The following is a 13,848-nucleotide window of genomic DNA, read 5'->3' as shown; positions in this document are numbered from 1 at the left end:
ATCCTTTTCCTGTAAGCCTGTTGGACCGTCCCCCTTCTTAACTCCTTCTGTCCCTAAGCTACCTATGTACAAATACAGTCACATAACATATACAGCACATTACACATTAATACATGGCATAACAATATAAAACACTAGCTGAAGAGCCTGGTGTTGCCCGGGCATAGTAACTAACTATGGTTAGTTATAACAAATTATAATGATTATATCTATATATATATATAGCTGAGTTTATAGCCCTGCCCACTCCGCATAGCCACATTCACTATAATATCCCACATCATCGCGTCAGCCAGAGCTACCGGACTACTACCCCTAATATCCCACATCATCCCGTCAAAGCCAGTAAAAGTAAACTTGGTTCACTAAGATCCCCGGTTTTCTTCTGATCAGGCTGATATTCTCACTTATCTGCCACCATAAATATCACAGTCATGCTTTTCACCAATGGACAGGCACAAACCTTATACATTAGTACAGTAGAGAAACCTTAACACACATTTTCATGCACCGTCAACTTGTAATTTATCCGGCTGAGTTGCTCATGGATGTACAGCATCTGTATGCAGTATAGTATCATATTTAATGGGTTGTTATGGGAAAAGCATTACGTGTTATATCCATAGTCAGGTGAATTATGGGGAAAGTAGCACTTTAAAAAAACTCACAGCATCAGAGTACAGTAGCACATCAATAATGCATAAAAGTGTCTGTGAGGAAATATTAAATCCACATGACATTTAATATGTGCACTTTCCTACATTCATGTGTGTCACTTAATGATACCACACGGGAGGGGGGAATTCATTTCTGTCATGTGCTCTGTGCTCCCTTCTGGGGGGTAGACGATGGCTGGGAGCTTATGTTCCTGGGGATGCTAGATTTCTCCCACCATCTCAGTGTCTGCTGAGGTGTTGTCAAGTGGGAAAACTTGCTCATAGCAACCAATCACAGCTCAGATACTTTTAACCAGCTCTGGTGAAATGAAAGATGCTTAGTGATTGGTTTCATGGAAAACTGTTGATCATAGCAACCAATCACAGCTGAGCTTCTTTTGAACAGCTCTGGTGAAATGATAGATGCTTCGTGATTGCTTGGTGATACACACATACATACATTTTTATATATAGAGATGAAGGAACCATTGGAGTGCCGCATGGGCTCGGTGTGTAGGATTTGAGGAGGCAATTGAGGGTCCCTGACACCTCCTTACAAGGGGACTACATTATACTCTATGAGGCTGGGTGTGGGACTGCATTATATTCTATGAGGGGGCTGCATTATACTCTGAGAGAGTCTGCATTATACTCTGAGGGGGCTGCATTACACTCTATGAGGGGACTGCTTCATACCTTATGAGGTGGCAGCATTATATTCTATGAGGGGGACTGCATTATACTCTATGAGGCGGCTACATTATACTTTGAGGGGGGTTGGAGTATACTCTATGAGAGGGCTACATTATACTCTGAGTGGGGCTTTTTATACTCTATGAGTGGGCAGCATTATACCCTATGAGGGGGCAGCATTATATTTTATGAGGGGGGCTGCATTATACTCTATGAGGGGGCTGCATTATACTCTTAAAGGGCTGAATTATGCTCTATGAGGGGGCTACATTATACTGTGTGAGGTGCTGCATTATTCCCTATGAGGGCGCCAATTATACTCTGAGGGGGGCTGTATTATACTCTAAGGGGGGCTGCAGTAGCAGTATACTCTATTGGACCATGGTCAGTGCATTACACCATATGTACTATACTACAATCAGGCTGTGTGCACACGGTGCGGTTTCTGCTGCGTTTTCGCAGCAGTTTTGCCCCTGCGGAAACGCAGCAGTTCCGCAGACATGGTACAGTACAATGAAACCCTATGGGGTTTCAAAAACGCTGTGCTGACGGTGCGGTTTTTTCCGCGCGGTTTTGCTGCGGTTTACAAACCGCAGCATGTCAATTGTTTGTGCGGTTTCATACCTCTACCATAGTAGAGGTGTGAAACCACAGTGCAAAACCGCAGACCAAACCGCAGGTCACTTTACCTGCGGTTTTACCTGCGTTTCCGTATGGAAAAAACCGCAGCGGAATCCGCAACGTGTGCACATAGCCTCATTCTTCCTCAGCCGGAGTAAAGAGGCTGGGAAACAAGCATCGAATAACTTCAATATTGTCGATCACTCGTTTAACGGCCTGAACTCCGCAGGTAAATACAAGAGAAATGTTTCTATATGATGGTGCAATATGTGAGCATTTGGAGCCCCACTTAAAACTTTTGTCCAGGCCCCACTTTGTCTAAAACCGGTCTTGCACGGCCATATGTATGTGATTGTCACACTGGCAGTCATATACTGACTATTCTCATCTGCTTCTCGCAATAGAGGAGACTTCAGAGAAGCGCAGGAGTTGGGTTGGCCATCACTGCAAGCATGCAAACCCCATGATCGCCCACCCGCACGGGGAGTACAGTGGAATCGTCACAGTGTGCGCATTGAACACGCATGACTGAGCAGTCTGCAGTGACCGGAGAGTGACTGCAGACTTTTCTTCTGAGACCAGGGAACCCTTTTTAAAAGTTATCGGCTCTCCATAGGATAAAGGCTCATTTTCTGATTGTGGGGGTCCGACCACTGGGACAATCTTGAAAGCCGGGCTCTAGAATGGCCTGTCAGAATGAAGTGGTGGCTGCACATGTGCCATTCAATCTTCATGGCCCACATTGTCGGTCTGCAATATAAAAATTGCAATTATTTGCCCCATTGTGTCCTGTGAGGGCACCACCACTGGCCCTGTAATGGGGGCACTGTGCCTGGCTCTAATCTGCCCCCACAACAGGCAGCGCAACCTTCTGTTTGGCTGCTGAGACTGAAGGTTTAGTAATGATAAAGGGTAAGAACGAGAAGCATTCCAGAAGAAACTACGTGTGGCTCACAGGGCTCAGCAGCTGTGCTTTGTGTCCTCCGGCCGCTAGGCGTCACCGTCTGCAGTCCATACACGCACCTTCTACACACGCACTAACATGTCTCCATCATTCCGATGATGACGTGAAGGAATGCGCCGTGTAACGTGACGTCATCATCCCTGGCGGCAGAGGAGAGTTCTGTGCCGTATCCACGTGTGTGCAGGGAAGCTTTTTACGATGTCTGCGTTAGATCGCGTGGTGTAAGTACCGGCCTCCATGTTGTGCCAGGCTCTGGTCATTGCCGTTTTGCTGTCACGCTGCGGCATCGTGGTGTCTTAGTAACCTTCTGATTTCTGCTATAGAAAACCGAAAACTCGGAGATCAAAGAGGTTTCTTCAGCACCGGGAACCCAAGCTGACTGAGAATGACAAAAACGCCATGCTGGTTAAAGGGGGGAACGCCAGTATGATTGTGACCCAAGCACTGAAAGATCTGGTATGTCTGTGCAGTCTTCTCTAAGTTTAAGTGGAACATGCTTCTCACATGTCGGAAGTGTTAAAGGGACGTTGTCACCCCATTTTCGGATTTTCGGCCTATAAGCTGCGGCCACCGCCATCAGGGGCTTATCTACAGTATTCTGTAATGCTGTAGATAAACCCCCGATGTAACATGAAAGATAAGAAAGAAGAGTTAGATTATACTCACCTGGGGGGGGGGGGCGGCCCTGTCTGGGTCCAATGGGTGTCACGGTCCGGCCAGGCACCTCCCATCTTCATGCGATGACGTCCTCTTCTTTGCTTCATGCTGCGCTCCTGCGCAGGCACACTGATTTGCCCTGTTGAGGGCAGAGTAAAGTACTGCAGTACTATTGAGGGCAGAGAAAGTACGCCTGCACAGGAGCGCAGCATGAAGCAAGGAGGAGGACTACTTCATCTCTAGAAGATGGGAGCACCGGAACACGACACCCATCGAACCGGACAGCCCCTGGGTGAGTATAATCTAGCTCGTTTTTCTTATCTTTCAGGTTACATCGGGGGCTTATCTACAGCATTACAGAATGCTGTACATAAGCCCCTGATGGCGGTGGCCGCCTCTTATAGGCCAAAAATTGGGTGACAGATTCCCTTTAAAGGGATGGTCGCCTTTCCACACACTTATTCCCCATCAGATCCGCCGAGCTCAGTGACTGGCTGCAGTGCTGTCCATGTAACATCAGCACTGCACCTCAACAACAGAGAGATACATAGAGCTGAGCTTCCACATTGAGCTTATAGGGAACCTGTCACCTCGTTTTTCAGCTATAAGCTACTGCCACTGCCTTTGGGGGCTTATCTACAGCATTATGTAATGCTGTAGATAAACCCCAGATCTAACCTGAAAAAGAAGAAAAACAAGTTTTATTATACTAACCCGGGGGGGCGGTCCGATGTGATGGGCGTCAGAGGGCCGGGTCTGGCACCTCCCATCTTCATACGATGTCATCATCTTCCTTGGTTCGTGCCACAGCTCCTGCACAGGTGTACTGATCTGCCCTATTGAGGGAAGAGCAAAGTACTGCAGTACGCAGGACCAGGAAAAGGTCAGAGAGGCCCAGCGCCTGCGCACTACAGTACTTTACTCTGCCCTCAACAGGGCAGATCAGTACGCCTGCGCAGGAGACACGAAGCAAGCAGGATGACGAAATCGCATGAAGATGGGAGGTGCCGGACACCCATCGGACCGAACCGCCCCCTGGTAAGTATAATAAAACTTGTTTTTCTTCTCTTTCAGGTCGGATCGGGGGCTTATCTACAGCATTACAGAATACTGTAGATAAGCCCCAAAAGGGAGTGGCCGCAGCTTATAGTGGCAAAACGAGGTGACAGGTTCCCTTTATGGGCAACGGTTTGTTGAAAAGGAACATTCCCTTGAATGGGGGGGTCCCTCAGCTCCATTAGAGCCCTATGAAGGGGACATATAGCTAAGCCAGCACTGGTCACTCCTACCTTGTCAGGTTTGTTGGTGACCCTGGCCGTTGGACCCTTACGCTAGGGTCACAAGACATCTGGCTGATTATGACAGTCACACTTTGACCACAGTGTGATACGATTTTATTGGATGTTGAGAATAAAAAAAAAAATTCTCCATTTTCCGTGGAGCCGTAGACAAGAATGGGTGAGTGCAATCAGATGCAACTTGTGCATGCTGTGATTTTTTTTTTTCCTCCCTCAGACACGCTCTGCCTGAGGAGAAACTCAGACGTGCACGACCCCATGAATGACAGGAGGACGAGTGCTAGCCCATCTGTTTACACAGTGTAACACACTGCCGATAAGTGATTCCTAAATCACCAAGCTAACACTGTACATATACATCTGGTTATTTCTTTTACATAGGTTAATAATTGGTAATGAGTATTCAGTCACACACTCTTGGCCTGTCTAAGTGCACGTTTGTAAATTGAAACATGATGACTATCCTAGCACTTTTTGTGATGATGAGTAAACTTTTGAAAGACTGGCGTTGTGGCTGGAGTCATGACAACATATTGATGGATACCATTGACTTATGAGGTTTCCAAATTCTCAGCACACTGAAATATTCTAGCTGGCAGAGGGTGACCGGATCTTGTGACAACAGATCCTCTAGGCTCTTTCCATTATTGTAAATGTCAGTTGAATCCCATTGGTGAAATGTGGTTCTCATGCAGTGGAAGAACTGCACTAAATTTATTTTCATTATTCTCTAGTTAATAGCTGTTAGCTGTAGTTAGCACAGTGGGTGGACAGAGAGGCATATGCCCCCCTAGAAGCTGTTCATGTCTGCTGGGGGTCCGGCACTGTACCTTTTTGTTTGTGGTTGTTGCTAGCTGGGCTACATGACAGAGATGCCCACTGCACACTGTGTGGTCTGCTGAAGAAATGCCATACACAGCTCTCTGGAGCACAGCATGAGGTGATAATGGTGTCAGAGGGAAGGAGGGTTCCAGTGAGGGGTCAGCAGGCGCCTGATAACTCCACACAGGAATGTATTATCTGCTCTGCTGGGGCTCAGTGTGAGTTATTACAGGAGTCTGAGCTCTGCTGCAGATCAGGTCACGCTGTCAGTCAGGTTATCACCTCTAACGTCACCTGGTCTGCAGGAAAGTTCAGTCTAGGTCAATAAGTCACAATGAGCCCCAGCAGACATCGCAACATTGAATCTTGCACTGACTGATCTCATCTGAACGTACAGGACATCACAGATTATAATATACAGCACTACATACACTATGTGAGGTCCTGTAACCAGGTCCAGGTGTGATCAGTGCATTCTATATCTTGGAGGCTCAGTGGATAGCACTTCAACCTTGCAGCGCTGATGTCTTGGGTTCAAATCCCATCAAGTACAACATCTGCAAGGAGTTTATGTTCTCCCCATGTTTGCGTGGGTTTCCTCCGGATTCTCCGGTTTCCTCCCATATTCCAAAGACATACTGATAGGGATTTAGATTGTGAGCCCCAATGGAGACAGTGATGATAATGTATGGAAAGCGCTGAGGAATTAATAGCACTATATAAATGAGTAAAATAAATATACCACATGGAGTATACAGATTAGTCTAGAACAAAACTGGGCAAAGTGTGGCAAGCGGACATATGGATAAAACAATGGCCCAGAGGCTTCACCATGTCCTCGCCCGCTGTCCATCTGCTTCCTGCTGTCAGTTATCCGCATCCTTGGGATTCAGACAGCAGTGAATACATTGGTGGATGAGGAGCCACCAACTCTTTCTTCCACCAATCAGCATGAGAGCCATCAGATGTGATGACATCACTTCACTGTATATAGTGGTGCTATTTAGGGCCTCATACAGTATTTAGGAGGCTATGTGGGGGCTCACACTGTACATGGAGCTTATACATTATATAGAGGGGGTATGTGAGGGTTTTCACTATACAGAGGGTTGTGTGTTGTCTGCTCTTACGGCATGCAGAGGGCTGTTAGTTGTGGGAACTCGGGAAAATTAATTGCCCACCATTGGTCTATGATATACTGTGATACACACATCAAATGTTTTACAAAATACACATTATTCTATTCTATCAGATGTCTGTAGTCACAGTGTGTCATATGCCAGTCACACATTCTCCTGTATAATATATGCACAGAGATCAGATGTTATGTCCAGGATAATGTGTGACTAGTATTATATCCGATGTCTGTAGTCATAATGTAATAAATACCACCACATATTATCCTGTATATAATATCTGATGTATCACAATATAATATATAATACTTGCATATTATGTATACCGTCATGTAGTCTCCTGTATACTGGATGTGCTGTACTGTGTGCATAATCATCCAGTGTTATATGCAGGATATGTGGCTGATATAATATCTGAAGTCTGTACTCATACTGTAATATATACCGTCACTCATTATCCTGTATACTGTAATATACTATGTGCACAGCCATCCACTATTATATACAGGGTAATATGCAGCTGGTGTATTATCTGATGTCTGCAGTCCTAGTGTAATTTGTATGATCACAAATCCTGTATATGACATCTGTATCACAGTATATAGCAGTCATGTATATACTGTTTGCGCTGTACTGTGTGCACAGGCATCTAATGTTATATACAGGATAATATGTGATTGGTGTAATATCTGATGTCTGTAGTCAGTGTAATATATACCAGTCACATGCTATCCCGTATATAATATCTGATGTGTGTAGTTATAATACATCATACACCAGTAGAGATTAGCAAATTTATTCGCAAGACACTGGTCAAATGGTCACGTCAGTAAAGTCCTTGGCTACTAGACGAGATCCCTGCGAGCCACCTCCTACCTGCCGGCATCTCTGGCTCCTCTCTTGATTTGTAGACCTTGCGTGATGTCCTCTTTGTGACATGACACATACATGACATTGCATCGCATTGTAAATCAGAGGAAGAGCAGAGGATGCCGTCAGGTAAGGAATCACAGGGCTCCTTGCAGCAGCTGCTGAATATTGATCTGACTACTGTACCAGGGTCCTGCAAATTAAGTTGCGCAAATACCAGTCATATAGTCTCCTACACTGAAGTGCTGTCCATTCTTTCCACTTTATGACTGTAGACTTGTGAATAATCACATTGTGCGTACTACACACTGTGAGGATTCTTCAGTGCCAGGAGCAGTGGGCACTTGACTACTACAACCCCTGACAAAAATTATGAAATCACCGGCCTTGGAGGATGTTCATTCAGTTGTGTAATTTAGTAGAAAAAAAGCAGATCACAGACATGGCAAAAAAACTAAAGTCATTTCAAATGGCAACTTTCTGGCTTTAAGAAACACTAAAAGAAATCAAGAACAAAAAATGTGGTTGTCAGTAATGGTTACTTTTTTTTAACCAAGCAGAGGGGATAAATTATGGAATCTCTCAATTCTGGGGGAAAAAATTATGGAATCACCCTGTAAATTTTCATTCCCAAAACTAACACCTACATCAAATTAGATCTGCTCGTTAGTCTGCATCTAAAAAAGGAGTGAGCACACCCTGGAGAGCTGTTGCACCAAGTGCACTGACATGAATCATGGCTCCAACATGAGAGATGTCAATTGAAACAAAGAAGAGGATTATCAAACTCTTAAAAGAGGGTAAATCATCACGCAATGTTGCAAAAGATGTTAGTTGTTCACAGTCAGCTGTGTCTAAAATCTGGACCAAATACAAACAACATGGGAAGGTTGTTAAAGGCAAACATTCTGGTAGACCAAGGAAGACATCAAAGCGTCAAGACCGGAAACTTAAAGCAATATGTCTTCAAAACAGGAAATGCTCAACAAAGCAAATGAGGAACGAATGGGAGAAAAATGGAGTCAACATCTGTGTCTGAACTGTAAGAAACCGCCTAAAGGAAATGGCATTTACATCAGAAAAGCTAAACGAAAGCCATCATTAACACCTAAACAGAAAAAAAACAAGGTTACAATGGGCTAAGGAAAAGCAATCGTGGACTGTGGATGACTGGATGAAAGTCATATTCAGTGATGAATCTCAAATCTGCATTGGGCAAGGTGATGATGCTGGAACTTTTGTTTGGTGACGTTCCAGTGAGATTTATAAAGATGACTGCCTGAAGAGAACATGCAAATTTCCACAGTCATTGATGATATGGGGCTGCATGTCAGGTAAAGGCACTGGAGAGATGGCTGTCATTACATCTTCAGTAAATGCACAAGTTTATGTTGATATTTTGGACACTTTTCTTATCCCATCAATTGAAAGGATGTTTGGGGATGATGAAATCATTTTTCAAGATGATAATGCATCCTGCCATAGAGCAAAAACTGTGAAAACATTCCTTGAAAAAAGACACATAAGGTCAATGTCATGGCCTGCAAATAGTCCGGATCTCAATCCAATTGAAAATCTTTGGTGGAAGTTGAAGAAAATGGTCCATGACAAGGCTCCAACCTGCAAAGCTGATCTGGCAACAGCAATCAGAGAAAGTTGGAGCCAGACTGATGAAGAGTGCTGTTTGACACTCATTAAGTCCATGCCTCAGAGACTGCAAGCTGTTATAAAAGCCAGAGGTGGTGCAACAAAATACTAGTGATGTGTTGGAGTGTTTTTTTTGTTGGTTTGTTTTTTCATGATTCCATAATTTTTCCCTCAGAATTGAGTGACTCCGTAATTTTTCCCCTATGCTTGGTTAAAAAAAGTAACCATTACTGACTACCACATTTTTTGTTCTAGATTTCTTTTAGTGTTTCTTAAAGCCAGAAAGTTGCCATTTGAAAAGACTTTAGTTTTGTGCCGTGTCTGTGATCTGCTTTTTTTTCTAAAAAATTAAACAACTGAATGAACATCCTCCATGGCCGGTGATTCCATAATTTTTGCCAGGGGTTGTATCATGAGATATGCATACATGTGGTCACATGCAAACTAGATTTGCACAGCCTCAATCAATGCAAGTGTGTTGAGCAAGTCCGGAAACAGTCCAGTTTGGATGTGGCTGGGAGTATGCAAATCGAGCACTTGCACCAGAAAACTCCTTTAAGCATGGACCGGTACTCATATGCCACTGCTGTGTGCTTTACTACTAGAGAAGAGCGACTTTGCCTTTTTTAGGGTCGAGTCGGGTTTCAACTTCTCGAGTTGGACCTTCAACTTTTCCCGATAATCGGCCGATTACGTTCGACTCGACTTTTGAGAGAGTCGGGTTTCATGAAACCTGACTTTCTCAAAAGTCGAGTCGAACGAAATCGGCCGACTATCGGGAAAAGTCGAATGTCCGACTGAAACACGAAACCCATTGCAAGTCAATGGGGGAAGCAAAGTCGGCAGGGAGTGGAGGACAGTAAACACACCTACATGCCGGACCGCTTTTTAAAACTGCACGAAATATCTCTCTCTCTCTACTTTGACGCTCGTTTTGCTGTGGTCGGATTTCGGTCGGCGAAACCCGACTTTGCCATAAGTCGGCGACTTATGAATCTGGCCGACCTGTTTCGCTAAACTCTACTTACTACCCGTCCCCCGCTAAAATTTGTCTTCCTGCAGCTGCGCACAAATACTTGGGCCATGGAGTTAGTAGAATTCTTCCAGCTTCAGGATTAAATTGCATACCCTGATTATAACAAGATGGTGATGAAAATTCCAATGTTATTTACCACAGTACATTTTTATTAGTATCATTACACATGAGAGATTTATGGAGTCAGATATTTTGCTCCTGCAGTCATGCTAGCCAAACTTGCTGTAATGTGAAAAAGAATTTTTGGAGTTTTCTGGTGGAGAACCATTTTGCTGTCACCTATTGTTTGAAAAAAATCCAAACAAAATGAGTATTTCTGTAAAATGTATTCCATTTTGTGTCCACGGTTATTAAAATGTGTGTGCGCTTCCAGCCTTACAGTGTAACATCTAGATATTGCACGAGTTAACCCCTGCACTTCTAACCCCTAAACTACAAAGCTTTTGCTCTGATCTTTACTAATTTTCTTTTTCAGCATTCATTGAAAAAACCAAATTGTGTGATGTATAAAAAGTAAGTTCTAAAATTGTTAATATATAAATGTAGATTTTCTACATACCTGTTTGTACAGGGATTTTTTTTTTTATTCTAGTTGATCTTGGAAGGTTTAGGGAAAAGACAGTTGTAGCAAAACTTGAAAGTATGAAAATGTGTGCCTTCATAACATTTTCTTCATGATACATAAATTACATCTATGTGCACCCTGCTACATTATGGATCTGTAATGGGGCACATAAAGATATTACGGGGGCTATGTTGTGACAAAAATCATACAGGTTCTTTAAGAATTCTTGCCAGAGAGAAATTGTAGAATGTTGTAAAATGTGTGTGTGTGTGTGTATATATACACATCAGGTGAAATAAGTATAGGACATATCACCAATTTTCTAACTAAATATATTTCTAAAAGTGTTATTGATGTGGAATTCTCACCAGATGTCAGTATCAACCCATCTAGTTCACACAGGCAAAGAAATCACTTTGTTTTGTATAATAATGAGAAATGACTCAAGGAAAAAGTGTTGAGCACACTTACTGAAATGTAATAAATACTTCTTACACAGGCCTTTGTTGGTAATGACATCTTTAAGATGCCTCCTGTATGGAGAAACTAGTCGCATGCATTACTCAGGTGTGATTTTCGCCCATTCTTCCACACAAACACTCTTCAAATCCTGAAGGTTCCATGGGCTCCTATGAACTCTGAGCTTTAGTTCCTTCCATAGATTTTCTATTGGATTCAGGTCAGGTAATTGGCTGGGCCATTCCAACAGCTTTATTTTCTTTCTTGGAAACCAATTAAGAGTTTCCTTGGCTGTGTGTTTGGAATCATTGTCTTGCTGAAATGTCCACCCTCATTTAATCTTCATCATCCTGGTAAATGGCAGCAGAATTGTATCGAGAATGTCTCAGTACATTTGTCCCTTCATCCTTCTTTAAATTTTATGCCGTTTGCCATTGCCATATGCTGAAAACCAGCCCCACACCATAATGTTCCCACCTCCAAACTTCTCTGTGGTTTGGTGTTTTTGGGGTGATATGCAGAGCTTTTTGGCCTCGAAATTTTGTGTGTATTTTGGCATCCGAAGAGTTCAATTTTTGTCTCATATGACCAGAATATATTCTCCCAGTATTTAACAGGCTTGTCTAAATGTTGTTGAGTAAACTGTAATTGTGCTTGAACATGCTTTTTGTACAGCAATGGAGTCTTGTGTGGTGAGTGTGCATACAGGTCATGGAGGTTGAATGTATTACTTATAGTTTTATTTGAAACAATTGTACCTGCTGATTCCAGGTTTTTCTGTAGCTCTCCACATGTGGTCTTTGGCTCTAAAGGCCCCTTTACATTTAGCGATGCACCAGCGATCCGACCCGGTCAGGATCGCTGGTGCATCGCTAAATGATCGCTAGTGAGTTGTCACACAGGCAGACCTCACAGTGATGCAGCAGCGATGCAGCGCACGATACTCACCTTTCACACACAGCGATCCTGACGTCCTCCCTCCCGCCTCCACGCGTCGCTCGTCGGCGCCAGCAGGAAGCCCAGCACGAAGCGCCCGACGAGAAATGGAGCCGGACATTCTCGCGCGATCAGCGATGGACAGCGGGGGAGTCGGTCGGAAGTAAGTATCACACATAGCGATATCGCTAGCACGTCACAAAATCGGTGACGTTATAGCGATATCGCTATGTGTAAAACCCCCTTTAGACAACGCTTCTGATAATTCTTTTAAATCCTCTGTCTGAAACCTTGCAGGGAGCACCTGGTCGTGTCCGGTTTATGGTGAAATTATGTTCTTTCCACTTCCAAGTGATAGAAGTTATGGGCCCCAATAGTCCTCGCTGGAACCTTCAGTAGTTTAGAAATTATTTTGTAACCAATGCCATCTGTATGTATTACTACAATAAGGTTGCAAAGGTCTTGAGACAGCTCACTGGTTTTACCCATCACGAGATGTTACTTATGTGGCACCTTGGTAATGAGACCCCTTTTTGTAGCCCATCAGTTGAACCAGATGATATTATTTTTCACTAAGTGGCAGGAATGCTTTCAAAGTACTGCTAGATTTCAGTTGCTGTCTTGACTTGCCATGGCTTTTTGCACCTCTTTCCTCATGTGTTTAATACTTTTTCCCTGTGTCATTTCTCACTATTACACATAACTAATTCATGGACAACTATGGTTTGATTTCTGTTCCTGTGTGGATTGGATGGATTGTTACTGACATCTGATAGTTTCATGACAATAGCACCTTAAGAAATATATTAACTTAGAGAATTGGTGACATATGCAATACTTATTTCACCTGCTGTGTGCGTATATAATATAATATACACTCACTGGCCACTTTATTAGGTACACCATGCTAGTAAGGGGTTGGACCCCCTTTTGCCTTCAAAACTGCCTCAATTCTTCGTGGCAGAGATTCAACAAGGTGCTGGAAGCATTCCTCAGAGATTTTGGACCATATTGACATGATGGCATCACACAGTTGGCGCAGATTTGTCGGCTGCACATCCCTGATGCGAATCTCCCGTTCCACCACATCCCAAAGATGCTCTATTGGATTGAGATCTGGTGACTGAGGAGGCCATTTGAGTACAGTAAACTCATTGTCATGTTCAAGAAACCAATCTGAGATGATTCGAGCTTTATGACATGGCGCATTATCCTGATGAAAGTAGCCATCAGATGTTGGGTACATTGTGGTCATAAAGGGATGGACATGGTCAGCAACAATACTCAGGTAGGCTGTGGCGTTGCAACGATGCTCAATTGGTACCAAGGGGCCCAAAGAGTGCCCAGAAAAAATTCCCCACACCATGACACCACCACCACCAGCCTGAACCGTTGATACAAGGCAGGATGGATCCATGCTTTCATGTTGTTTACGCCAAATTCTGACCCTACCATCCGAATGTCGCAGCAGAAATCGAGACTCATCAG

At 43.7% G+C, this 13,848-nt stretch overlaps 1 protein-coding gene across 1 annotated transcript in view; it reads left to right on the top strand.

Moving 5' to 3' along the window:
• The first annotated feature begins 2,932 nt into the window (after positions 1–2,932).
• Positions 2,933–13,848, top strand: part of RPF2 (ribosome production factor 2 homolog) — a 31,103-nt gene continuing 20,187 nt past the window's right edge. Inside the window, exons 1-3 of the mRNA XM_073576004.1 lie at positions 2,933–3,155; positions 3,258–3,390; positions 10,876–10,913. Coding sequence (XP_073432105.1) covers positions 3,133–3,155; positions 3,258–3,390; positions 10,876–10,913 — 194 coding nt within the window. The 5' untranslated portion in view covers positions 2,933–3,132. The remainder of the gene's footprint in view (positions 3,156–3,257; positions 3,391–10,875; positions 10,914–13,848) is intronic.

This window comes from Dendrobates tinctorius, unplaced genomic scaffold, assembly GCF_039654945.1.
Source record: "Dendrobates tinctorius isolate UK_male_01 unplaced genomic scaffold, ASM3965494v1 ptg000046l, whole genome shotgun sequence".
Taxonomy (NCBI): Eukaryota; Metazoa; Chordata; class Amphibia; order Anura; family Dendrobatidae; genus Dendrobates; species Dendrobates tinctorius.
This window is presented reverse-complemented; position numbering and strand designations above follow the sequence as displayed.